Source organism: Scophthalmus maximus, chromosome 20 (assembly GCF_022379125.1).
Source record: "Scophthalmus maximus strain ysfricsl-2021 chromosome 20, ASM2237912v1, whole genome shotgun sequence".
In the NCBI taxonomy this organism is placed as follows: Eukaryota; Metazoa; Chordata; class Actinopteri; order Pleuronectiformes; family Scophthalmidae; genus Scophthalmus; species Scophthalmus maximus.
Genome location: NC_061534.1, coordinates 11039934 through 11067924, shown reverse-complemented (window position 1 = coordinate 11067924; position 27991 = coordinate 11039934). Strand labels below are relative to the sequence as shown.

The 27991-nt window shown below is 44.5% G+C and overlaps 1 protein-coding gene across 3 annotated transcripts; it reads right to left on the bottom strand.

Moving 5' to 3' along the window:
* Positions 1 to 40: 40 nt before the first annotated feature.
* On the bottom strand, positions 41 to 27933 carry LOC118284565 (nucleus accumbens-associated protein 2). Of its 3 annotated transcripts, none has more exons than XM_035607369.2 (7): positions 27776 to 27933; positions 10045 to 10229; positions 9150 to 9926; positions 7438 to 7614; positions 6150 to 6255; positions 5814 to 5911; positions 41 to 5714 (listed from the first exon to the last, which is right to left on the bottom strand). In XM_035607369.2, exons 2-7 carry the CDS (start codon positions 10154 to 10156, stop codon positions 5188 to 5190), a joined length of 1797 nt encoding a protein of 598 aa, XP_035463262.1. In that variant the 5' UTR covers positions 10157 to 10229; positions 27776 to 27933; the 3' UTR covers positions 41 to 5187. The 3 variants fall into 3 exon arrangements, with proteins under 3 accessions (XP_035463262.1, XP_035463263.1, XP_035463264.1); XM_035607370.2 differs by lacking the exon at positions 27776 to 27933 and adding an exon at positions 11415 to 11968; XM_035607371.2 differs by lacking the exon at positions 27776 to 27933 and adding an exon at positions 11437 to 11968.
* Positions 27934 to 27991: the final 58 nt, after the last annotated feature.

Here is a 27991-nt window from a genome sequence, read left to right as displayed (position 1 = left end):
ACTAAATAGTATTCAGCCAGACAAAAGAAAAAGGACCGAATATGGTGAAGTAAGGACTTTTATTAGAAAGCAGACTTTTCTGTATTGCATTTAAAGAAATCAGGTACTGTTAGACTACACAACCGAAACTGGTGGTGGCACATACCATGATGGGAATGAAATGTAGATTCTTAGGCAACGTCAAAAGTGGCAACTTGCATTTTTTTTCTGTTGTATATATTATGGATGCTTGATTCTGAGGCGCATAAACATTTTTTAACAGTTTTCATTTTAAACATAAAGCAGTATCAACACTGTAATTGTCTCATCCCAGTTTGCCTGGTCCAGGCCCCGTTTGAGAGTGAAGACCATTACCATGATCAATGCGTAGGGTTGCACGATAAGACCCGCGTTTGTTGTCTGGACTGTTGTCCATCAAGAGGTCACCAATAGGACCAAGTTCGGCCCACGCTTGCCGGAGCATTTCAGATATGGGCCATGTCAACATGGAACAGCTCTGTTCACGAAGCACCGATGTATCAGTCAGACATCAGTCAGTCTTTGTTGCAGAGACACACACGTAGAACTATAGAAGGCTGGGGTTAACATCGTAATGTCCCCCGACTCTGGAGAGTAGAAGCTAGCAGAGACCAAAGCAAGCTGGAGAAAGACAAAGCAAAGAGCAAGAGCACAGCAAGTCCTGTCAGATCTCCCGTAGTGCACTTTGAGTCTCATCCCTATTCTGATTGTCAGCGCTCTGAACACATGGCTTTTAAAGTTGCATTTTCCCCCCTTGTTTACCGAACCCTTGGTCACTTTTGACATTTTTCTCTTTTCTTTCATTTTTCGAAGTAGTTCTAAAGTGCTGGCATTAAATTCACGGACACAAACATACACATACTTTATAAACTTTTAGTGCATTTTTCCGAGTCTGCTGAAGGTTCAAATGCACACTCAACCCGGTAGTTATTCTACGTATTTCCACTCTTTAACACTACTTTCTTTGCTTTCATTATCACGAGAGGTGACAAATTCTACGCAAACATTCAATAAAAGGCCAGGGTGTGCGGTAAAAATACAACCCTACTCATTGCGAGAGTCCACAGTCTTTGTTTGCAAACAGTGACAACAGTTATTCAGCATAAAATACATGGTGCATAAAGATCAGAGGTTTCATCGGGTTAGAACGAGTTTCTGAATGGCATGCATTTTATGATATACGTGTCTCTTTGCATATACATGTGTTGTTTTCAGGATCAACCATTCAAAGTCACAAACACCACTGTGCCCATTCCTTTTACAGTAGTGGGGGATGAACCGAGCACTGTGTGAGGGTGTAGAAAGTAAATTACAATTTATTTGCAAAGAAAGTTTGTGAAAATAGTATTGCAAACAGTCAAATTTCTGTCACCGAAAAGTGTCTGGACAATCAAAAAATGTGTAAAATAACATTACCTATGTTTTACAGGACTTTTTTTTTCTTCTGTCCGCCGCCTCAAATAGAGCTCATCCACCCAAGGGTTAGCCATGACATTCTCTGAGAATCTCTCAGTTTTTAGTGCAACTTTATTCATGTTCAAATTCACCCTGCACAAGAAAAGAAAAAAACAGAAGACCCCAAGCAGGAGAGAAGCAAGAAAAAACAACAGTTAGATTGAGAAGCAGTTGGCAAACTGGATAAAACTATCAAAAAAGTGAATTCATCAGGGCAAATAAATTCAAAATGTTTATGAAGGCGTGATTGCTTTGAAAGGGAGACTATTGGATGTGACTACGAGAGATATCCTATGTTTTATATGTTTTTGTGTCAGTCCAGGGGATCAAGATTGGCCGTATCTTGAATGCAGCAAATCTGTTCAACTTAATCTGGCTGGTGATCTTGCACACTTTCTCCCATAAGAATGACATGTGGCAAACATAGAGTGTCAAAATAAAGAAAAAAGGAATAAATTATTTCATAGTTAAGCAAAGGGTCTGGGAAGCCTATTTTTTGTGAAATTACAACTTTAGTCAAGTGTTTATTACTCTCTGAACATCATTACATCCACACACACACACACACACACACACACACACACACACACACACACAGTCACAGTCTTAAGGCACTGCTCCTCACCCCTTTGTCACTACTGTGGACCATATCACTTCGTTTTAATTTGAGTTCATTTTGAATAACTGACTAGTTAGAGCCTGTTTGAAAAGAGAGAATTATAGATTTGATTTCTAAGTTAAACTAACTGCACAGCGTAACAGTGTTTTTATTATTGGTGTTATTTTGTAAAGTAATGTAATTATTAGAATAATATGTGAATTCATTTTTGGGGATACAAAATCACAAGTGCATTAAGGTAGAGGCTTCAACAAACAACTGAATGCCTTTATTATTTCTTTTTTTCCAAGGGCAACTTTAGGAACTGTAGCTAAATGAATAAAAAAATGAGATAAGAAATAATTTGAATCTTAAAGTGTATCTTCACAGAAATCTTCAGTATCTTTCGGTTTTGTGAGCACATATGTCATTTCAACATTAGAGACATACTGTACATAACTGTTGGCATAAAGATGGTATAAACAGTGGGGTAATAAAAGCCTGTATATTGAACCTTGCTTAGTTTTATACATATCAGAGAAATGTTGCTTGGCATCTGCCCCATTGGAAGACCTGTTCACATGTGTTTGAAAAAGAACATCACAACATCACTAAAGCTTTAGGTTAGAACATCATCCAGCCAAACAGCCAGATAATTTTTTATATTATGGCCCATTTTTTTTAGGGTGTTTACAATTGAAGAAAGAAGCGACTCATATAAAACAAAAGAGATTCAGTATTTTACCATATTCAGTCAAGGCTCGGAGCCCTAACCAAAGCAGTGCTACAGTTTACATTCATCCATCATCTCAGCCATTCTCTCACAGCCCTGTTTTAACAATGGCAGATCACATTACTTCCAACAACAACAAAATAAGAAAAGAAAAAGAAAAAAGAAAGAAAGAATATCTGTAAACGACAGTATTAAAACCTAGTGCAATTTTAACCCTGCGTTTCTTGTGCAGGGCCCTTTTAAAGCTTCCCCCAAAGATACGTAGGACACAGACAGAGAATCATCTGGGCCAACCTTTGAAGTGACACTGCACTGAAGCATACACAAGCAGGTCAAATATATCAAGGGTATACATATACATATATTTTCTGTTTGGTTGTTCATTTCTGCTATCACATTCTGTGGTGGAACAATCTGACAAATCGCATTTCTCAACCACCTCATAATTCCTTGTATTGAAAATAAAAGGCGGTGGCTCAAATTAACTTTGGGGGTTCATTCATTAACCCGATTCGATGGGCTGATCTGGTGACTATATCTTTTGCAATACCCAGGAAGAAAAAAAAACATACAGGGAAACATATAACAGTGTAGCTTTTAGAATCATTTCACAGAACAAAGAGAGGCTTCTTGGACTGCGTCCTTACATGTGGCAGAAAGCGTGAAGACAAGAGAGGAGGTCTACAACAAATACAGGTTTAAGTTGCTGTTCGACGTTGCCTCATGACATCCCCATCCAAAATTTTGAGAAACAGTAATTGTCAGAAGGAACATTTGTTCCTTTCCAAACCCACAATACCGAATCAAATAAATAATCAGGGTGATATGGAGGGGGGAAAAAATTCTGCCTTTAGTACAGTCATATTTTGCCAAACTCCTTAGCCTCCTAACCTTTTCTTTTTGAGTGCAAATGCAATAAGCCAGCGGAAATTGCTCTTATACTTTTTATTCAATAATTTACCCCCCAATACCCTCCCGCCCCCTCAGAAAAAGAAAAAAACAACAGGATGGAAGCAGGACTATGTAGTCATGGTGCCATCACCCCAACACATCAAAACAAAGGCTTCTCTCTGGCATTTTTTCTTTCTTCTACCACCCGGTGTAGTGCACTTCTTCTTACTATTCCATATACTCCGTCTCTTCTACCTGTGGTGACAGTACGCTCCGTAGTTTAGAAAACAGAACAAAACAAAAAAAAGTAAAATCCAATCGGCGCTGTGTCAAGCACAGTCAATTCCGTTCAAGTCAGTTCTAACACGCGTCAGACTGAGGTCTGTGGAAAAAGTCCCAGCGACAAATAGAAATAAAGTTCTTTTTGCTCATGAATGGTGTATCGAGGCGACAGTAGCGGTTTTCTTATTAAGATGCAGGTTTGTCTGTTGTTGTTTTTCGGTAAATTCTCTGTGTCTGTTGTTTGTATTCATGCATGCACGCTTGGATTTTAGTGCTTGTCCTTGTCCACGTCTCTCTCCGTAAGAGACAGAGTGATCATTTTAAAAGGTAAAAAGCAGTGTTACATTATTTCTCTAACTGGTGTATTTTCAATGCATCGGTGCACATATTAAAAGGCTGCTATCATAAGGTGGGAAATGTGGGCACATGTGTGAGTGTGTGTGTGTGTGTGTGTGTGTTGGGAGGGGCTGTCTGGAGCAGGAACAGGCATCACATTGACAATCTAATTCAATGTGTCATGGGAAAGTATGCATGAAAAAACAAGTCCATGTGATAGATTATTTGTAAGATTGCAGAGAAGTCTTTAGTCTTCCCAGAAAAAAGCATTCCTCATCTTTATCATGAAAATAACATACTGTTTTAACAGGAAATGGAAATTGTTCAGTTCAATTGTTCTCAAACAGAGCTCGACCTTTAATTGCTTATTAAGTGAGCTGTGATTCTCTGATCCATTTTCCCCCAGGTTACATGGGACTTTTTCCAGAAAACTGGATGATTTTTACAAACCATTATATCGCACTGCCGGCAAACAACTGGTGCTTCTGTGCTGCTCTGAACTCATGAATCACTACAGCCATTTGTTGTGGTACCAGACCTCTATGATATTGCTGCGGGAGCAGAAGTGCTGAGTAAATACGGCATATACGAAGAAAAGGGTGGAGCAGAAATCATTGATCTTTTCCCGGTGTGCTAACGCCATGCCTGTGTCTACGTCCACTATCGGCAAGTGTGTCCACAAGCACACGAGTGCGCATGCATGTCTGACAAATTTCTGTTTAGCTAGATCTACGAGCGCAGCTTTTTTTTTTGTGCTGATAATTCCTGTCGAGGAAGCACAGAGGAGAAGAAGGAGCGCTGGACAAGATGCAAGCAAAAGAAAATGTGGTGTTAAAGAGATTTCACAATGTGAGAGGCAGCCCACAGAGGACATTCACTGTCCATTCACCCTCGGACCTTGTTCAAAACTTTCCGCCTCCTGCTCGGGCGGCATGCCCCCGCAATTGCCCGCCTCGGCCCCTGGGATCAAAGTTGCTGCCCCCAGTGATCCATTCACTCCTTCTAACCCAGCTTCATCGTCTTCTTCCTCATGCTCCTCCTGCATGACTCCTTCACCTTCCGCCTCTGCTCCAGCTGCCCCGGACCCAGGGCTGCCCTCATTCAGCGGTGGGTGAGTCCTGAGCGGCTCCTTGCGGTCTGGATACAACCTTTGCTCTAGGGTCTTGAAGTCAGGCTCGAAGGGGAGGGGTAACCCTGGTTGAGGGGCACCCAGTGCCAGGCCCAGACCCACGGCCGCACCCATGCCCATTCCTGCACGGTACACCTCCATGCCGTCGGGCAGCATGGACTTGATCTTGGGCAACCATCGCTTGCGGACACGCCTCGCGTTTGTGCACATGTCGGCGGCAATCACATTCATTTCGCTCTCCTTGAAGTTAGGGTTGAAATTCTGACAGTAGACTGTGAAAGAGAGAAAACAGCCAACTTGTACATGTAGCCAAACAGAGCTCTTTAGAAATTCCGTCACATGTATTGAAAGACCAAGACAATGAAACCTACGTTTTACAGCGTTGAGGACCCTGCTGTCCAGGGGTTTCCGACTGGGGTCACTAGTAGAGGAGCGGATACCTGTCCCACAGCTATTGGCTAAAGTGTTTCTGTAGGGACACAGAGTCGACACCAGGGGGCAGAGTCAGCTACAGGCACATGCAGAAGGCAAACATGGGAGCACACAACTAACCGCATTGCACAACATGGCCACAGATGGAGTGTGAAAGTTGGGTTTGTGACAACCGCGGTTGTGTTGGAGTCACACTCGAATCTTACTCGTCCTCAAAAACTACAGCCGTGTACATGTTCTCTGTAGGCGTGCATGCATCCCTCCTTTCTACTCACCTATCAAAGAACGTCGCTAGCAGACGGCGGAGCAGGACTTTGTGTTTGATACCGGCACATAGATGACAGTTCATCAGCTGACCTCGAGTCATGAACACCTGCGTACCTGAGTAGCAAGAAAAACAGATTTGTTGAGAAATCCACAACCCACGTCTTGACATTTGGAGACTCTGGGGCTTTTGTCTTTTCTCCCTTTGCCCCAATCTCCACTTCATCGTTCAACGTTTTTTTACTACAATTGAAATTCATGTTCAAGGCTGCCCATTGGATAGTCAGATATTGGGAAATGACAGTTGAAGACCATGAAAGCTCAAAACAATTAAAATACTTGGTTTTGCTTTCTTCATAGTTCATTCTCTTTAAAAACCCATCCATTGTATTTTCATGCAGACTACACAGCGTAGTGTTCCACTTGATTTTTTAATTCAATTTCATGACGATACGATTGAATCTACAGTATCTAACTTTATACAGCGCAGAATGTGCACATATTGCATTCGACCGTGTCTGTCCATATAAGAACACTGGGAAGTATTCGGGCTCCGTTCTTTTGTCTGAAAAAATTCAACGTGAAATTGATTCAACTTTTTTCTCGTAATGTACCAAAAGGAATTACATTACTGCAGCTACAGGTCGGGCAGTGCCTCTGCTCTCTTTGAAAGGCTCTAGTCTGACAGCCAAGAGCAATATCAGGCAGTTCGACCAAAGAGTTCAGTCTTCTCTCATCACACCAACGAATCTTCTCCCACATGCTCTAAGAGCCCCGTAAGGGCCGTTTGGCAAACCCTTGGCTGTCATATGCTTTTTTACTCCAAAGTGACTTCTGTCTGGTCACTCTACCACAAAGGCCTGATTGATGGCTACTACAGAGATAGTTGTCCTTCCACTATAGCCTTCAGTCTTCGCATCTCTGTGTTATCCCTTTCAGAATGACACATTGACATGGATCAAACCTGCGATGGCGGTCAGTCCGAATGACTCAACGCCCGTCATCCGACCCTGGATTCAACATGGCTCAAATGTTCCTTTGCTGAGCTGCTGAGAAGAATCTAACTAATTTTACTAAGCCTAATTAAGATTTTAAATGACGTTTTATTGACATCTAACATAATATTCAACCCCAAATGTTTTCACTACATGCTTTAGCAGTAACACAGTTCTTAACTCAAGTTACTGTGAATTGTGGGTCCTCTTTGCCCAGTTACTGATTTCGGGTCTATTTAACAATAGATATTGAGTTTTGAACTATTTGAATGTGGACAAATTAGAAAGGTATACGTGTGCCTACCAGCTACCAATTCAAGCTTCTCCCCAGGGTCCCCCTCTGTGTAGAGCTTAGGGTGGCAGCGGTAGCCTATCTGGCTGATGAGGCTTGCGGGCAGCGCCACCAGATCCCGGCGGATCAGCACACAGTTGCGGTTCTCCAAGGCCAAGGGCACCACTGCCATCTCCGGCTTGTCCTGGACTGATGAAAAGCAAGCGCGAACAGAAAAGGTTCAGACAGGGTTAATGAAGGGTTATGTGCTACGCAGCAACACAGGGACAGATAAGTGTTTATGCATGCATCCATTAATCAGACGAGGAACTACAAAAGCTACCATCATCCATACCCTCTGTGTCCCCTGCTTTAGAGAGAGGCTGCAGCATTTAATTAGCGAAGCAGGTCTGTGTAATCTCATACAAGATTGTTGTGTTTCATAAATGTTTCAGGGCATTGCCGATGTATCCCAGATAAGTCATGATGCTGCATCAGCAACTTGAGTTTTGGAGGGGGACAGAGCCCAAAGCCGGGTGTTAGGTTCTTACTCTCAAAATTGCTTCCCCTAACCTCTACAAGGACTGCACACACACACACACACAGACACACACGCACACGCGCACGCGCACACGCACACACACACACACACACACACACACACACACACACACACACACACACACACACACACACACACACACACACACACACACACACACACACACACACACACACACACAGGAGAGCCGTGAATGGTTCTCAGATATCCCACAAAGTCACCCTGGGGTGCTCTGAATGATTGCAGATAGAGTTGATTTCATAAATATCTGAAACTCTAGAATTTGACAAACCTGCGTGATGCCTTTGAGCGCCAGGATGCCTAAAAGGATGGAAAGTGTGTATGCACTTGTGAATTTGGGTTTGTGACTATCCACTGGTGTCCAGTGTGTGTGTTCATGTGTGAATACAAACACGTTAAGCCTAAAGCATCTCTGCCTGAATGTGTAGGCAAATGTTCACCAATATTAATGTGTGGTCAAAAAGCAGTTCAGACCAGTTGTTGTAGCTATGGTAAGGAGTGTGTTGTTGGTCACGATGCACTCCAATCATAACTCCATAAAGCTATCTTTATGCTGAGAGAACCCACACACACACTGGAGGCACAACATCCTTCTTTTTCAAGATGTGCAGGATACAAGATTTATGAAAGATTAAATAATGTAACTGGGATGAAATGAATTTGCATCTCAGGAAAAGGGGGCAACAAAACCCGGTAAATGTATGTATATATATTTCTGCAAGTCATGCCGAGTTTTACTTTTTAGATTGCTCTGATATCAAATGAATTCTGTCCACCTGAGCCAAGGGCAATTGAGAAAGTAATACACTTAGTCAGATCTTACATAACTACAAAGATAAACTTGATGCAGGGTTGCCACTGAGACAGAATTTGCTCATTTGTCCAGTTTTTCATTGAAAGAGCCTTAATTTTACTGGACTTAGGAGAAAAAAAGGGCAGTGGAATAAAATGTTCTTGAGTTCGTCGTAAGGTAAAAATGTAATACTTTGTAAAACTCATGTAGCAAAAAATAAAACTGAGGACATACTGAATTTTTGAATGATGAAATATATTCCAGAGTAAAGGTTCGTTGAGTAACATGCCCTTGGTGATTGAAATCCACCGAAGCAGCGCAACACTTGACAGATTTTTTTTGAAAGCATCAATATAACATAATACTCACTCCCATAGGGGTTAAGTGAACGTCCATAGAGATGACTGTAGGCGTCCTCTGTGATCCCATCATAGGGCTCTTCCTCAAACTCCTCATCCTCATTCTGGTAGGATGTTGGACTGTCAGTGGTGGGCAAGCTCGACGCTCCGGGACTGGACCTCTCGACTCCCGCTCCTCCTCCTCCTCCTCCTCCAGCTCCACCTCCACCGGCCCCCTGAAGGTGGTACGGAGGCAACCCAGGGACTGGGGTCCCTCCAGCTGTTGTGTAAAACAACGAACTGGCTCTCGCCAGCCGACTCCCCAGCTCCGATGACGAGATCTTGCTGTGTGTCGAGGGTATTGTCAGAGGTGTCGGTTCGCCCCCTTCTAGTTTAATCTTACGCTGGGGTAAGAGAAGGGATGAAGACCAGCCCGGGGTTCCCAACAGGGCGGCCACCGCGAGGCCGTGGCCGTTATTAGAGGGACTCTGCGGTTCGGATCCTGTTTCCTCTAGGGATCCCGCCGTTTGCGAGTCACAGTGAGGTGAGTTGGCTTTGAACATTAGGTCCATGCCTCTTTCAACTATATGCTGAATTTGGAGGTAGCCAGCTGTGTACATGACCACCAGCTGTTCGCTAGCTGCCATTGTAAGCTTCCCTGTATAGCAGAAAGTGAGGATCTGCTCAAAGCAAGCAGGTGTGACTGAGGAGGGCAACTCAAACTGGGTCTTGGTGGAGCTGCTGAAGAGGTCACGAAAGTAGAGGCTGCTGGCAGCCAAAACGGCCCGGTGGGCTTTGAACGCCTGACCTGGTTGATAGAAATAATAGAGAATGGAGAGAGAGAGAGAAGTTGAGGATGTACAATGAATGAATCTAGCACGATTTCAAAGTTCTGTGAATAACATCAAATCTCCAGAGAAACCGACCTTTGACCAGGATGGACACATCGCAGTAATGTCCCAGCAGGCGCTGCTCATTTAGGGAGCCGAGGACTGTGGCTCCAAAGTTTGGTATCTCCACATGGAGCAGCTGGGACATGTTGGCCGAGGGGAAGAGGAAGAAAGATGGGGCTTCAGATATTCACTGCAGACTCTGCCACTGAGAGAGGCATCTGTAAAAATAAAACGAAATAAAAAATAAACACGGAGAACACATTGGAGACGAGAAAATACAGTGACAAAGGAGTGAATAGAAAACGTGTGAAAGATGAAAAGACGAGCCAGAAGGAGGTGGAGGGGTGAGAAGGCATGATTGAGAGTCTGAAAAGTAACAAAGACCATGGGAGAACGATAGGGTTGAGATGAGGTGAGAAAAGGAATACAGTTGAGGGAGAAGTGAGAGGTGTGTGAAAGAGGGATGGATACGTATGCGGAGACGGTGGGTGAGAGATTAGAGGCAGGAGAGAGAAAGGAGGAGTCAAGTCAGTGCACAAGAAACAATGCTGAGCCTACTGTACACGGGAACAATGTGAAATGCCTCAACGCTATGTTGCTCTACGTGGTTTAAATTCCAGGAAGCTTTTTTCAGGACTCATTCCACACACTGCACTGAATGCACCAACGGCAAAAATCTCCTTTACACTTAGATGACCTGCAGGTCCACGAGAACTTCCTCTCTGTCCGCGCTCTTTCTCCCAAACTGAATACAATCACTTTTCCATGACACAGTTTAGAGATCCACCTTTGTCAGCATTTGCTCTTTTGAAAAAAAAAAAAAAAAAACCCTCTCAAACAAAACAACCCAACCAAACACACAATCTCATAATAACTTTGATTTCGCCCTTTGCCCTCTACTTCTCAGTAATATATATTCCCGGCATATTTGCACCTTCTTTCCTCCCTTGAACCTTGTGTCATTGCCCCCCCCCCCCCACACACACACACACACACACACACATGCATACTGTATACACACTAGTTTCACTATTGAGAAATGCTGCAGAACAGTTTCCAGGAACACAAACTGAAAAAGAAGTCACCGCCTCTCTCTCTCTCTCTCTCTCTCTCTCTCTCACTCCTACTTCATGGACTCCATACAGACAGACATGCACTGGCTCACTTACATAAAAGCAGTGCGTGCATGAACACATAGAGAACGGGCTGCATAGGGAAATGACTGTGTGCTCTGGCATGCAAGCGCTCACCTGGAGAAACCCGCACATGACTTCGAATCCCGCTGCTAACAGTCTCTCTCTCTCACACACACACACACACACACACACACACACACACACACACACAAACACACACACATGCACAAACGCACTGAGAAAAAAAGCACCAAAAAAAGCACTCACTGCTATCCCAGACAGTTCTGACCTGTGTGAGCCAGTCTTCTGGTTAATACACACCAGGAGCCTTGACACACACAAACACACCAGCAGCAGCAGCAGCCAGGACCAGGACCAGGACCAGGACCAGGACCAGGACCAGGACCAGGACAGACGAAGAGTAGTTAGAGAGGGAGGGGGAAGAACTCTGATGCACTCCGTCTGGCTGACTCTCTCTTTCTCTTACAGTGTCATTCCTGCTGTTTCAGAGCTGATTCTCCCTGCTGTCTGACTGACTTTTCTCCGTCTGTCTTCACGCTGCCTGTCTATCTATCTCTATATCCTCCAAAGCCCCATTCTCCCTGCTCACTGTCTGTTCCAGTGCCGACTCAAAGCCTCCCTCCACCTCCCTGTCATTTTCTCTCTCTCTGTTTCTCTCCCCTCTCTCTATTCTCCTAGGGTTGAATTCAACAAGTGCTGCTGTAGAGAGAGAGAGAGAGAGAGAGAGAGAGAAAGAAGGAGCCGAGCAGAGCGAATCAATGATGAAAGGAGTGGGAGGCTCGGTGTGTGTGCGTGTGTGCGCATGTGTCTGCGCGCGTGTGTCTGATCAATGCAGTATCTATACGTCGCAGGGAGTGGGAGGGAGAGAAAAACACAGGCTACAGTTACAGACGGAGACAGAGACTGGGCAGAGCTACAGAGCAAAGGAGGGGAGGGGGGGAGGAGGCAGGGGAGAGAGGGAGGGAGGGAGGGAGGGAGGGGAGAGTTGAGACAGAGAGAAAGTCATTTGAGGACAGTACGAGCAGAGAAAGACAATTAGGTTGAAGCAACTCCTGCCACTTTGGCCCTGGACACGGATGCCTATATGGTCTTAACAGAAAGATAGAGGGTGACTAAGACAAAGGAGAAACGAAAACAGCGTGCAGAGGTCACCGCCGCCATCGATTAATGAGACAATAAATAGCGAAACTTCTGAAAATCCCTGTTTGACGCAAGTCTGGAGAGAATGCGTCACTGATCGTCTTGGTAAAGCAAAGTTTTACCAACTTGGAAGCTCTAATATATACACTGCCGTGATCCCGTAATCCTTCTGATTTTGGAATTAAAGAGGTTAATCGGAAACACAATCCGCCCCGTTTTCTTGCAGTGCAGACAATAGTTGCTGTTATTTTTTGTTAAAGGACGCTTTACTTACTAATGTTGTGTATTTTCTCTGAATCATGCAAAGACCTCGCTGCCAAACACCTACACGCAAGTGGAGGGAAGTACTGTCTTAACGGAGGGCTGTTTGGTATTTCTACATGAATTGATAAATTGAATGATTAATTTACGCCTCCGGCTTTGGCGGCTCAGCTTATGCAGGTGATATATCTGTGTTTTTATGTTGTTACTTTTTTTCTTTTTGACCAGCGCATGGAAGGCATCCCTAGATGTTGCTTGACGTGGATGAGGGAGGCCAGGAGCCAGATGTCACAGCCCGTTACAGGGAAGGAAAGACAAAAGACAAGTGGGGAGGATAATTTCCAGAAAGATGCGCGCGCGAGGATAAGAATACTAAGCTGCTGTGACAGGAGCGTATATACAGTATACACACACACATATATACACATGTAAACGTGGTGTCATTTTTGCATATCAGAAAACTAAAACTACAACGTAGGAAGTGCATTTCGGGCGATGTGACAGTAACCAACAATTTGGGCGAATTATTTCGAAATCTCATTCCATCGTTGCAACCCAGAATAAACAATCTGTTAAACCGAACAAAGAGCTGACGCAGAGCAGTTCTCCTATCCATCTATCATGAGTGTGTCCTCTGAATGTATCCAGACACATCGCACTCTATTCTTTTCTTTCTTTTTTTGCCAGAGAGAAACCTCGAGTAGAGAAAGTTGTGCTAAACCGAGCAAACTTTTCTCTTCAGTCACAGCGGAAATATGAAAGGGAGCATATCACAAAGCTTTGAATACAGTGAGTCAGAATTTGGTTTAGAGAGCTTTGCCCTAGCAGTGTGATATCTGCACGGCACATATAGGCACACATGAGTGAGCACCCACAAAAAGCACAGTCAAACACAAATCCGCAAACACACTAAAGCAAACAGACATTCCCTGTTCTTTTCCACACACGCCAACACACAGTCAGGTCTTCTTCCCGTGCACACTCAGCAGCACACGTATTCTGTTTGTCTGTCCCTCCACGAAACGGCCACACTGCTTTTCCACCGGTCCGTCCATCAGTTATTGTTACTATTGTGTCCTCACATCGCCTCTTGCTTCTCCTCTCTGCCTGTTCTCTATCCTTTCCGCCCTGCATACCACGTACCCACTGTCTCTCTGCCAATTAATGCACACAGGGCTGCATTGCAGTGAGGTTGGCGCGTGCCACAGCAGCAAGCACAGTACAGAGTCTACAGACATGCATGTACGTGCCAGCCGGGCAGAGCGAGAGGGAGGGGTGGGGACGGGCGGGAGGGTGGGAGGGGGTGGCTGAGGAGAGGGGAAAAGGGAGGGGGGGAGAGAAAGAGCAAAGGAGAGTGAACGAGTGAACGGAGAATATGTTGAGTCAGGCAGACAGCAAGGCGGTGTGCCACGCTGCACATACACACAGGCAGACAAAAGATACGAGACAAAAGACGCATGCTCGTGTGCATTGTGGGAGTGAGCGCAAAGACACGCGCACACGCTCGCACGCGCATGACAAAACACATAAACACACAAACAATCGTGCACGCGCAAAATTGCAATCTCCTCCCGCCTGCATTAAATATTGACTTTGCACATCCCTGATGAAAAAATATAAGGCATGAACTCCCTCAACTTGTTTGCCTGACTAGCCATTACTGTATATGCGCATGCCTCTCTGCTGCCTGTGTCCTCGTTTCCTTCTGTGTCTGTTTGCATTTCCATGTCAAACTTTCCCGCATACCAAGGCGTGTTTCTATAATCATTGTTATATACCGGGCTGTGACTTTTGGCACTGTATGTCGTGTGTGTGTGTGTGTGTGTGTGTGTGTGTGTGTGTGTGTGTGTGTGTGCGTGTGTGCGTGTGTGTGTGCGCGTGTGTGTGTGCGTGCGTGCGTGTCGGCGTGTTTGTGAGTTGAGATATGAGTTTTGAACGCTGCTCTGAATGGTATTGTCTGCTTTGTTGGAATGTGTTACATCCATTTTAATCAAGGATTCATACCTACGCACAGTGTTATTAACTGAAGCAGCAGGTCCAGGCATATTTGAATAATATGAAGAAATGAGCCGATTCGCCAGATGGCACACGCATACACAATCACACACACACGCACGCACACAGATTTTAATTGCTAGTTATACTGTAGCTACCTACTGTACGAGAACAGGATAACATTCAAACATAAAGCCATAAAAGTCATACACAATTAGGACTTGTGAATTTGCCGCCGTTTATTATTTTTATGGAATGGTTCAAGTAAGTTCACTCTTGAGGTAAAGTTGATGTCACATACTGCAGATAACCATAAAACACAACCATGTCATACATACACTGAGAAGACAAATGCACAGAAAAGTAATAACAATAATCAGTATCTCATTTAAAGTGCAGAAATTCAAGAAAAAAATTGACTGAAAGAAATTTTTGAAGTGAGCCGAACAGGAACAGATCCTTCCCCGCTCGCTTATGTTGCCTCTATACAATCTCAATATGAACAGTCCCCTCGTTATAAATATTCAGATCCTGCAGTTGTTCTCATGTCTAAAGTGTACCAGACAACAGATTCTATCCACGTTGAGACGGCAACGCTCCCTGGCAACAGTTCTACCAATCGGGACGGAGCGGGTGTCTGCCTGAGTCTGTCTGAGTATCATTATGGGATGTCGAGAGAGAAAGAGAGAGAAAGAGTGAGAGAGGCTGCTTATCACTGCTTATAATGCAACATCAGTCCCTTTGTATAGACCCCGCTGGGTGAAGTTGTCTGCACATAGTCAGGATCAAAATCCTCAGCTTTCCTGAGGAAAAAAAATAAAAATGGATTCACTCAGTTATGTAACAAACAGACAACTATGAAATGATATGTTGTGGGCTGAATGTTGTCTGGTATCTTTCCACTTGTATTCACTCAATATGCACTCTAATCACTGTAGCCACTCAGTGACTGGGAGGAAAAGAAAAAGAGGCTGAATTTCAGGTTTAACTAATGGCACAATTCTGTCTGCGGCAATACAATGATGAAAATGTGAAAATAAGGTCATGTAGGGGATCTCGTATGGGGAGCTGAATTAAAATATGTCTCATCATAAATTCTCAGGACAAGTTTGATTACATTAAATGTAACAATAAGTATTTTTATACATCAATGTCTCGTGATGTCCTGCTTCTGATTTGTTCGCCCTGATTAATATGGTATGACCCACCTCCAGCTTCTGGACTTCTGCATATGAGCTGTAAGCTGACATTTTGAACTCCACATGTACAACTAATCTGACATCACCTTTTAGCCTGTCACGCAATGCAGCTATGATCAATTTTCTTAGAATAACGATGGATCGAGCGACTGTGTGCCACGTGAAAGGGGTCTTTCGTAGAGTCGAACCCACAGTGTGAGACGACAAATGACCCTTCTTGATAGGAAAACATCACTGTTTTCATTTTCTCTGACCACTCACACAACACTGAGTTCAGTCCTGAGGAGCTGGTGGGGACCAAAAACTGAGCTAAAAGAAAAGTGAATTACTCCAAATGATTTCAAATATTATTCAAAATCTAGTCTACAGTATGTGCAAATGAGCAACTTAATGCCAGCAAGTTTGCTATATCAGCTTAAAAACAGTATGTCAATGTCTTGTTCCAATGGAGGATGACTGAAATGAACGACAGTTCTACAAGGTAGTTTAGAACAGACTACGTTGCTTGTGCGCTCATTTTTTGTACGAATAGCTAAAGCTTGTGCTCCTTTCAGCTGTTAATAAAATGTAATTCAGGCAATTACATTTTTAAAACAATGTAGTTTGAGACTTGGATGGTTAAGAAACACGGGAAATTAGGTAAATTATAATACATTCCCTGCTGCTACTGTAATTAGTGGTCACTGTTAACCTGACAGAATCAAACTGTTTGCGCAAGCTGCATAGCATTAATCCGTCCATTTTAAATACCTGCCTCGCGCTGCGGTGCCAAGGGGGCAGACAGTAACACGCACACATGCCGACGCGTCTCAATGTGCAGCAGCTCCGCTCAGAAAGACGTAAAGGACTACCAGCTCTGATTGCACCAAAAACACTCTGACACTTCTTCACAGTGGCTGAAACTCCTGTACCAGTGGGGCACCAGTCGGTTTAGCTTGCCGTCGTAGCGAGGTGCTTTAGAGTGAACCAGACGGAGGGAGGAAGAGCATGTACAGTATGTGTGTGTGCGTCTGCGCACGCGCGTGTGTGTATGTGTGTGATCCTCCTGAGGCAAAGGCATTGCTAATGGACTCCAAGTGGCTGAGGGAGGTAAACAAACAAACAGCAGCGGCTACTACAGCGCACACACACACACACACACACACACACACACACACACACACACACACACACACACACACACACACACACACACACACACACACACACACACACACACACACACACACACACACACACACACACACACACACACACACAAACATATCCATGATATATTTGATATTCGAAGAGAGCACAGATAAAAGAGGGAGAAAGAGCGGAGGGTACATGATGGGAGATTAGTTTGAGAGAAGGGAAAAGGAGGAGCGGAAGAGAGGAGACAGACGAACAAAAAGAGAGAGGACAGAGTGTGTGTGTGTGTGTGTGTGTGTGTGTGAGAAAGATGCAAATAGAAAAGAACAAGAGAGACCTTGACAAAGTGTAGTCATAGTGAAATGAGGCGGCGTGATAGAGAAAGGTAAAGCTCAAACTTCTGGCTGAGGAAAGAACCAAGATGACAAAAACAAATACTGTACTAAAAAATACTTCCATTCAAAACTTGACCAGTATAGCTATGACTCGGTATATGGCGTGATTTCTCTTTGGTGCCACAGCCAAGTGATATCAACAAACGGACACTTTGTTCTAATCGAAAAGAGATTCCACCTCCACATTGACGACTCTGAGATGTCAGTATCGCCATTTAGGGAAAGAAAAAGAACCCTGCTATGTGCGAAAAAGGGAAGAGAATACAGTCTGACGTGAGAACATCAGGAGAAAGCGTTTAAGGACAATTTTTTTGGGGGGGGGGGGGGTAATAATAAGCTCATATTGCAGAACCACGGGAGCCTGCAGGTCGTTCCAGTTTTTAGCAACACATAAGAGTGACGTTAGAGCGGCAAGGAAACTCAGGGCCGAGGACTCACGCAACACTGAAAGATTTTGAACAAACACTGACACAAGACCAAAAACTCCCTGATTTCGAGCACATAAGGAGGACACCTAAGCAGCACAGGAAGAGAAAAGGGAGGGAGGAGTGAGAGAGAGAGAGAGAGAGGCAACAACACACGGAGCGACGCAGGAGGCGTCGGGAGAATAAACGTGTGTAACAACGTGTTTGACACAGCAGCAACACTTGGCGTGTGTAAACAAGGATACAGTAAACTGCACCATGACTGCCATGTGATATTTTCTTCTTTTGGGACAGTTCTCTAACTATAAATCCTTCACATTGGCAGCAGCACGCAGCTGCCATGTGACTGGTGGCTCTCCAAAATGTAACACATAACTGTACATTTTCCATGAGCCTGCGGGGCATGCTGACACACACACACACACACTTTTTGATACTTGATGATTTCAAGAACCACAACGATGGAGATTGCACAGACGATGTATGCATATGTTTAATTGCGCCATTAGGGACTGTATGAAAATTTTTGCGCAGAACAAAAAGGGGAGGGTCATGCAGTCTTTCCTTATGCTACCTTCATGAAGGTAGGATTATAATTAATTTTTTGTAAATCGGAGGTCTACAATCAATTAGCTTTAGCCAGGTGGAAACAACAAAGGAATCAAAAAGCAAACTTCCTCGTGGCACAAAACTGTGTACGCATGTGAACATTGAGCATAAATCTCAGACAAAATGAAACTTGAAACAAATAGCATTTCCCTGTGGCACAACAGTGTTGTTCTCCTGCCTCGTGACTCTGCTTTGACAGGGACACCGGTTTTCAATTTTCGAGAAAGGAGCTTCTGCGGCATCTCGAACGCGCCGCTGCATCTTCAAACCGCGATGGTGCCGCGGCCCGGGAGCGCGCTGATTCGAGAAGGAGCTAATTGGCTCTGGTTGGGGCCTGCCTTAAAAGCACCTCGATAATTTATTCTCGCACGTACAATTACAAAGCAGGTGTGCCACCGCTGTGCAATACCACTCCTGGCCCACACGACATCTGATACTCGAGCGTGCTGAAAAACACAGAGGGCGCTTTGATCCACGAGCACAGGGCCCGAAGACATCCTCTTTAACACGACCTTCGTCTGGGGACAACAGGGGCCATGGGATGATCTGCTGAGCGTCACTGACTGTCACAAAAGGACCGCATGTCGGTTACATTTCCCTGTACAGCACGTCTCGATGTCGGCGAGAGCGCGTGAAACAGCTGTGACACACACCCTATGTGCATTTGTTCCAGACATGATATGATTTTCACGGACACTTGAGACAGTGGAACATGGGGGGAAATCGGGAGGAATCGGGAATGAATAGTCATGTGGAGAAAAAAAAGGTCGTTTCAGTTTTAACACGCCATTTTAAAACGAAGAAGTATGGGCGAGGCCTTTGTCTATGCAGACTCTCAACTAGCCCGGTTGATGGCTATCTATCTAAGTCTGAGCTGGATTTTTCCGTCTTCAGACTCAACCTAAGAGCTTCATCGGTTCTACTGACTGGTGGGGAGTTCCTGGGCCAATTGAAGTCTCAATCATTTTGGTGAGGGGGTTTCAAGCTGTTCACCGAAACAAATGCATTGGTTTGAAATGTGGTTTTGAACAGTCACTCTGCGTTCAGGGAAAATGATGAAAGAAAGAAGAAGAAAAAAATAGAGCAAAAATAATAACTTATTGTACTTCACAAATGTCTCTCCCTCATCCACTCAAGCCATCTCTAACATGGAGATTTATTTTTTTATTTTTTTGAAAGAATAACTTATTATATTATTTTATAGCTGATTATAGCTCCAGCGACCAGACAACAGGGCTTTGCACGCTCTACCGTTGTCTGATAGATGCTGAAAAGCAACAGTGCGGACTTTAAATTTAAACACAATTTCATAACCTTCTGTCGTTGCCTTGATTTAACTCTGTGGATCATGTCAGGACATTCAAACATGAGTGTGTCTTAAGTGGGTCAAGGTTTATTGCCTTTGGCAGTGTTCCAGCAGGCCTATAGGTGTTTACCTGTTAGAAAACACGTGCTCTGTCGCAGAGCAATTTCAGAAGGTCTACGCAGGTTTACACGTGCTGGAAGCATGTGACATTTTTTACGACTGTGGATTTACATCCGAACAACAGCCAGAAGTGGTGGATAACAGCTGCAGCAAGTGTGTCGATCAAACAGGGGCTTGTGAGGTGAGAGGGGTGGGGGGGGGAACACCCAGCATTACGTGTGAAATTCCGCAGCTTCTTTCCTCTCACAAGGTATTTAACTCTGCATTGAAAACAACACAAACAATTTTGGATTATAGGATTGCGTAACGAGAACAAGAAACTTGAATTAAAAAACTGTATGTTAAAGTTCCCGGTGCATGCAGCGCTGGCAGTGAGCGAAAGGGTGAGTGGTAGGGGGAGAGTGAAACAGAAGTAGAGAGAGAGGGGGGGGGGGTACGGAGAGAATAAACATGGCATTTTGATCACCCTGCGCTGTCGTGTCTGAGCTGAATGCATCTACAGTGACACATGCGTGACATCAGAGCAGCCCAACATGGCTACCAGAGGAGCCCAGTGCAACGCAAAAATGAGGACACATCTTTCAGCATCAGTGCCCCACTGTCTACAGGCACGAGAACACACACACACACACACACACACACACACACAGACACACACACACACACACACACACACACACACACAGAGAGAGAGAGAGAGAGAAAGAGAGAGAGCAGTGCCGACACTGACTGAGTGCCCTGTGTACATTTTTCAATTAGAGCAGACAGAATGCTTTAATTCACTCTCTTGCGCGGAAAGAAAGAAAAAAAAAAGAAAAACCCTGCGGGGGAAAATAAATGCTATTTGATATCATGAACTGGGGTAGGTGAATAAAAAGAATGTCTCATGACGTGCGGCCGAGATTTCCCATGATAACCGTCGCAGTGTTGTCTCGTGTTTAGAACGTATCATGAAAGACAGTTTGTTCAAGTGCACGGCATTACATACACATTTATTTTGAGTGCATGTACCCATCCCTCCCCCCTCCTCTAGAAAACCCCCTCCCGCACGCACGCACACACACACTTCACTGACCTAAGAATCTTCCACTCAGCACCAGGCTAAGGCAGCACACATGTGCTCAAATAACATGTCACCTTGGATAACCTCATCACGCTGGTAACGTCGTGAAAAGGTCCCCTGCTGACCTATGTGACCAGAGCTCGTCTACTGTATCTCCTGTCTCAAGTCTGGACTGATTCAACAACACGGGAAGAGGCAACAAACCTCACACTGCGGAAGAGTCCCGTTCAGTTTATCGCAGATATTCATAATGTGGAGATTCAGTCGGTGGAGTAGGAGAAAGTTAAGATTGCTTGAGTTTAAGTAAGTATAAGTATAGGAGTATGAGTAAGGAGTGATCCTGTACAGAGAAATCACAGTTTAATACTCCTCTTTGGTGATATAACATTGATCAAGATTGTTTTCTTGTGTCTGTCAGGTCATTTTGAATTGATACCACGGCTGTATATTGCTGATAGAATGATAATATGGAGCAATGGCCTACACTGGCTTACGGGGTACTTAGATAGAGATTGTTTTTATGACCTGCTTGTTTTGAAGTGTAACATTGCTTTAGAAAAGTGCTTCATAAAGATTAGATAAATAAAGATTATTGGAGATATAAGGGATTTTTATCAGTGAGACAAATATTTTGTACGTTCACATTTTGACATTTAAACTTTTTTGCATTCTTACTGATAATGACAAAATTGAACTGACATACACGAGAGTGGTATCTATCTATTCCTCCATCGCTCGGTAAAAAATGTATTGTTTGTCCAACAATGTGAAATCATTCCTTTAATATTTCTAAATTTAAAGACAAAACAAATAATCAAGTCCATAAAAGTCGAATTGTTGCCATAACCACCAAAGCAAATTACAACTTGCCAATACCTGCCGGGACAAAAGTCAATGTCAAGGTGGTTTTGGCATTCTTCAGGAAACATAGTTGTAATAAACGCAACAGGTGAGCAAAGCCAATGCTGTGATTTGGCAGTAATTGCTAACGTATGTAAGCAGTGTGAGGTGGGGGTGGGGTGGGGGGGGGGGGGGGGGGGGGGGGGGGCGACTACCCGCCTCAGATTCCTGTCTTTTTCCACTGGCTCCTACCAGCACTGTGCCAGGCTGTGAGGACATGAGGAGCACACACAAGGCAGGTCATCGCCTCAGAAACAGGGGGTCAGCCCATTTGCTTTCCTCACTTATCACCTTAAGTAGTAATTAGCCGGCTTTGTTTACGGGCAGGAGTCTCGAGAGAGGCTTGAAGTTTGCAGCAATTTAATTATGCACAGCGCAGAGCAAAGAGAAACCTGGAAAATTGAGGTGGGCTGCAAGGATAAATGCCATCCATGGTGGTCTCTCTCTCTCTCTCTCTCTCTCGCTCTCTCTCTCTCTGTCTGCTCTAAGTGAGCATGTCTGCGTGACTCTGTGGGCCTTTATTTATGTGTTTTTGTGCCAGGCGAGTGTGCGAATGTTTGTGCATGTCTGCAGGCGTCATCCCCCGAATTATAGGTTTGACTTTCACAGTAAGTCTAAAGTCCCACCACTGAAAAATCTAAAGGATCGGGGGAAATTCTTCTAAACCAATTCAAGCTGCCGGCTTCACTTGCAATGAAGCCCTTTCAAAGATACGGGGAGATGAAGAGTTGATCTAAGCCCACACATTTTCTCCCGGAGATATTTAGGACGACTGTAAGCCATGACGTACTGTAGATTAAACATACAGAGGGAGTTCACCCGAGGCTTGACGCGGCTGGAGTTCAAGGGCCAGGTAGTAACAAGGATGATTACACAAAGTATGACGAGCTTGGCAATGGTTTTCAGAACTGCCCTTAATGCATTTTACATGAAGTGAAATAAGATCCCATAATGCTACATTACATTCATGAATTCTCACTATGCCAGTGCCAAAAATGCTGTCAAATGAAGCAAATATCTTATAAATAATAGCTTCCAACAAGTATCATAAAGTTCAAAAATCAAATTTTCCATCCTGATTGAGAAGGAGATCTCATGACCATATCAGAAGCACATCCTCGTCATGATCCTCGGTGGTCTGTAGTTCTCTGCCATGGCTAGATGCTCCTATTCATGCTGAATAAAATACTTAGCACAATGAAATGCGCACATGCTCCCTTTCTTCTTTTTTTTCCTTTCTTTTTTTTTGAACACTAGAACAAATGGACAGACATGTACAATCACACTCACACACACAAACACACAGACAGACACACAGACACAAACACACACACACACAAACACAAACACACACAAACACACACACATACACACACACACACACACACACACACACACACACACAACGCAGGCACGACATTCATGCCATGTGATCTTGCTAGGCATTATGCCAACGGTTAAACATGTCACTTACCAGAAATCTCTGAGACAGAGCGAGAGAGTGAGAGTGAGGGCGAGGGGAGAGAGAAAGAGAGAGAGAGAGAGTGAGAGAGAGAGAAAGAGAGGGAGAGAGGGAGAGAGGGGGAGAGAGATTCTGCACATTTGTCAGTTTGTGAGAGCTCCTTGTCAAGTGCGAGTACAGTGCATACACTGGGAACATGAAATTTAGCTGTTACAGTTATCTGCAATGTAGTGTGGTGTGGGGGCAGTTGGTTCTGAGAAGAAGAAAAAAAAGGGAGCAAGAGAGAGAGAGAGAGAGAGAGAGAGAGAGAGGCAGACACGTGATCTTCGAGATCTAATGTGGAATTGTTCTGAGGAACATGCCATGTTTACTGTTCATTGTCTCGATTCTTGGAAGGCATCCTGAAATGCACGTAGCCGGCCAGGGCCGTCCAGATCACTTACATTTCAACATTCACAGAGGCCGCTGCCGGACCCTTTCTCTCGTGTGCCCCATGCTCGTAATGTTTCCACTTTTCATGTATTCTAGCAGATACATGAACAGTGGATGCGCGTTTGTGCGCAGCACCTGGCATTAAAGACGGAAAACACACGAAACTCAGACTGCATCAGAAACTCACATTTTATTCCCGAATGAGTATCTTTGCCCGCACTTCAAACTACTGTGGCAATGAGGAATCGTGTTTAAATTAACAATCAACAGACACGCATACTTCCCTCGTGTCTTATCTTATCCTTTTATCAAATCTTTTTTTTGTTTGTTTTCCAAGAGTAGGGCTGAAAGTGGGAGGCCACAGGACATACTGAATGAGCAGCCGTATTCGAGGAACTGCACAACCCCGGTTTTGTGGCTTCCCAAATCACCGTTGACACCACAAACATGCCGCACATGTGTAGCAGCTTGGCTCTCGCAACACTATCGCGGCACAACATCATTTTCCCCTCATCCCGACCCCAAAAATTGTTCACTTGGGTCTGATTCAGGTGGGATATGTTCGCTTACCGGGTTGGCACGAGCACAAGTGGAACATTGGCCATTTGGCCGTAATTAGGTTTATCTGAGTGAATTTATCAAATTCACGCTTTTGGCAGTCAATCCGATTTGATGCGACTCCCAACTTAATTTGGGCTTTGATGGGGAAATGTGCGGACACGGCGAGGTCACTGGGGCCTCCTACTTTATACTCCTGTGAACCCAATGCACGGCGCATGGGAGTATATTCCTCCTCTGCAGGTGACTGAGTGATGTTGGCGGGCGAACACTGAAGCCAGCTCAGATTTGTGGAAATAAAAGACATCAAGACGGTAGCCTACCACTCTCCTGTTCACAGACGTTTGGGCTTTTCCACCACGAATGAAAACCAAGCTTTCTCGCTCTCCTTTCAGTCCCTCTGGTAAAGCAAACGCTACATTGGCATGCTGGCCAAAAGACAACCAATCCAATGCAGACCTTGAAATAGTTAAGTTATAAATTTCAAGCGGATTTTAACTGTTGACACGCCAAAGACAAAAAGAATTGCAAAGACACCTTCACAGACCATTAGAAACAACCGTGCGCCGGAGTACGGACAAACTGATTGGGCGAGTAAATGTGGATAAAATTAGAATTAGCTTCACAAATAGAATACACGGCTTACTTTTATAACAACTGTCACATTACGTGATTTCATTACGGATATCTGTGCTGGATCTCTCTGGCTCAAGCATTTAGGATACTGTTTGAATTTCAGCATCTGGAACCGCAACCAACAAGCCTGAACACACCAGCAGCAGCAAACAGCAGCAGCAGCAGCAGCAGCATGTCTTTTAAATCCATCAGGGTTTAACTCGAGTGGGCTCTGCGTTCTGGAGAAAATACAATGTATGACTGGTGCCCATGTATCGCATACCATCAGCAGTGACTCATCACAGTCTCAGGAAAGGAAAGTCATACACAAATAAACCTACTCCCTCCACACACACACACACACACACACACACACACACACACACACACACACACACACACACACACACACACACACACACACACACACACACACACACACACACACACACACACACACACACACACACACACACACACACACACACACACACACGGTAAATGAAGCAGCACCGGAGAGACAAATGCAAGCTCCAGGTTTCAAATGTTGTAGCTCAGATCAATAATTGTGTCCTAATATAGCATGGGGAGAAACATTTTATTTTTAAATTTATATCCGTAGCATGCAGAGACTGACGCTTGTCATCAAAATATTTACCGTCCAAGAAATAACTGTGGAAATCACCTCTAAGGGGGTTTTCTCCAACTGCTCTTATAGAGCTCAAGAGAAATTGCACGGAGGTTGTAACCAGACAATGCTTCTTTTTTTTCTTTCTAATCTAACAAGAGATGAGGCAAGATTTTTACAGCTTTACTCCTCGTCTCCTTCTGTCAGGATCCGCATCAGTTCTATTAGAAACCGCGTTGCCGTTTTGTCTCTCCTCGACACTCCCCACTTGCAGACAACCCCTGGCCCCCTTGTGGAATGCTGTATAGAGTGAGGCCTATGGAGGAAGGGCATCCCGGGACACAGCTAGATCACACACACACACACACACACACACACACACACACACACACACACACACACACACACACACATACACACACACACACACACGCATAGACAAATACAGCTGTTGAGAGCCATCACAACCCTTTGGCAGAGATCCAAGTCAAAGACGAGTGCTGGAAGGCCTCCGTTTACAGAGAAAGAGAAAAAAAAAGTCAAAAATTTTCCATGTATGTTGTGTTTCACACCGAAGATAGAAACTTGGCAGCACAAAAGCCCCGATCCCTCGAACTGATTTCCCCGTATTGGGAGGAGAGTTACTTTAAACTACCTTGATGAAAAGCTGTCTACAAGAACAATAAATCTCATTATCGCCCGTGATATTTTTTTTTTACAGAGAAGCAGAAACAGATGGGCTCTAAAACGCTGCGAAGCGGGATTCAAAAACTGGCAGTGTTTTTAAAACAAGCTGTGAGCATTCACACTACACTATTTAAATGATTCATACGAATCTATAGGGCGAGGCTCGAGGAGTAATCGAACCTGTGTGGGCATCTGCTGGGGGACCGGGATGCTAACCACCACACTGTGAAGTTACACACTCGGCCTGGGCTGTTACCAGCAGAACACAAAATAAGATGTAGCCTAACGAACTGGCAAATATTTTGGGGGGGAATTTTTTTTTATAGTCATCTTGACAATAGACACATGACTCCACTGTGGTCTATAGACAACAAGAGAGGGAGCAAGGTGACAAGAAAGAGAAAAGAAATGTGTGCAAGAGGCAAGGAAAGTGACAGGAAATTACGAAAACTGCCACAAGCTACGAGTCAGTAAGGCACACACTGCACACACACACACACACACACACACACACACACACACACACACACACACACACACACACGAGGGCGGGGAGGTACTGTATGTATAGTCAGATATGGTGCATGGTTCAGCCAAGGTAAACAGAGCAACAACTAACACATCTGACACTGCGGGGCAACTGCAGAGTGCATAAAGGAAACTCGTTTTTCAACTTGTAATGTAATCTACAATCAACTTGACTCTGCAAAACAAAAAAACACGTCAACGTAAGGAATTTGAAAGTGCATTGTGGTGCACGATTCCCGCGGGCCACCAGTTTCTCATGAGATAGCCTGTCAATGTGTAAATTATAGTATATTTTGTCGACCGAGGTTGGATTTTTTAAAACACAAAAACCACCATTTAAAAGATGTGAATACCATGGAGTCACAGTTTCCAATGTGTTGTTTGAGGGGGCCAGGCTGCTCTGGGTCATGTGTAGGAAACAAGGCCCCAGACACAGCAGCCGCCTAAGCCGACCTGTGTCCCTCCTGTAGCAGCCCTGCAGCATATATAGCAGACACAATAGATGCATTATGGGTGGAGATGTTTTTTGAATTTTGTTTTGACTACATCGTGATGCAAGAACCCGACAATATCACACCACTCTCTCTCCACTCCTGCTGCTGAGACTAATAACAATACTATTTCGTGTGGTAAAAAAGTACTGTCCAGCATTGTATAACATTACACTGGGGGGGGGGGGGGGGGGGGGGGGGGCTGAGGAGGTGGAGGCTTTAAAAAAACAAAAAACTAAACCCAACCACATGTATCATATGACTGATAGAATTCTCTCAGAAATGGAAGTGGCTACACTTCAGCCATCCTCCGCGTAAAAAGAAGAAGAAGAAGAAGAAGAAAAAAAACCGACGCTCCCTGAAATTACACTTCATGGAAGTTTTTTTAAAAGTCTAAACTTAGTTTAGCGTCTTTCTTTTTTTGGGGTGTTTTAGTTCCCCAGAATAAACTCTGCTGGCGGTGTTATGTCAGCGGGTCGTCGCTGTATGTGCAGCTGCCCGCTGAGTCTGTGAGGAGGAGGAGGAGGAGGAGGAGGAAGGGGAGCGAGGGAATAATGCATGGCACAACAAAAAAACACCCAAAAAACCCCAACAACCTATGCGTCATGCACATCGGGCCCCGTCAACACGGAGCCCAGGCGAGCGGTGGAGGTATTTACCCGATATGTCGTTTATTCCATGAGCCTCGGCCGGTCGCAGATGTGGCAGCAGCAGCGCTTTCTCTCTCTCTCTCTCTCTCTGTCTCTCTGTCTCTCTGTCTCTCTCTCTCTCTCTGTCTCTCTGTCTCTCTCTCTCTCTCTCTCTGTCTCTCTCTCTCTCTCTGTCTCTCTCTGTCTCTCTGTCTCTCTCTCTCTCTCTCTCTGTCTCTCTGTCTC

What these genes read in the sequence shown, in the direction of transcription:
- LOC118284565 (XM_035607369.2), bottom strand. Translation starts at nt 10,156, where the DNA reads ATGTCCCAGCTGCTCCATGTGGAGATACCAAACTTTGGAGCCACAGTC. An exon ending in TGTGTCCATCCTGGTCAAAG is followed by an intron (nt 9,927 to 10,044) that starts GTCGGTTTCTCT and finishes TCTATCAACCAG; the next exon opens with GTCAGGCGTTCAAAGCCCAC. An exon ending in CTAGCGACGTTCTTTGATAG is followed by an intron (nt 5,912 to 6,149) that starts GTGAGTAGAAAG and finishes GTGTCCCTACAG; the next exon opens with AAACACTTTAGCCAATAGCT.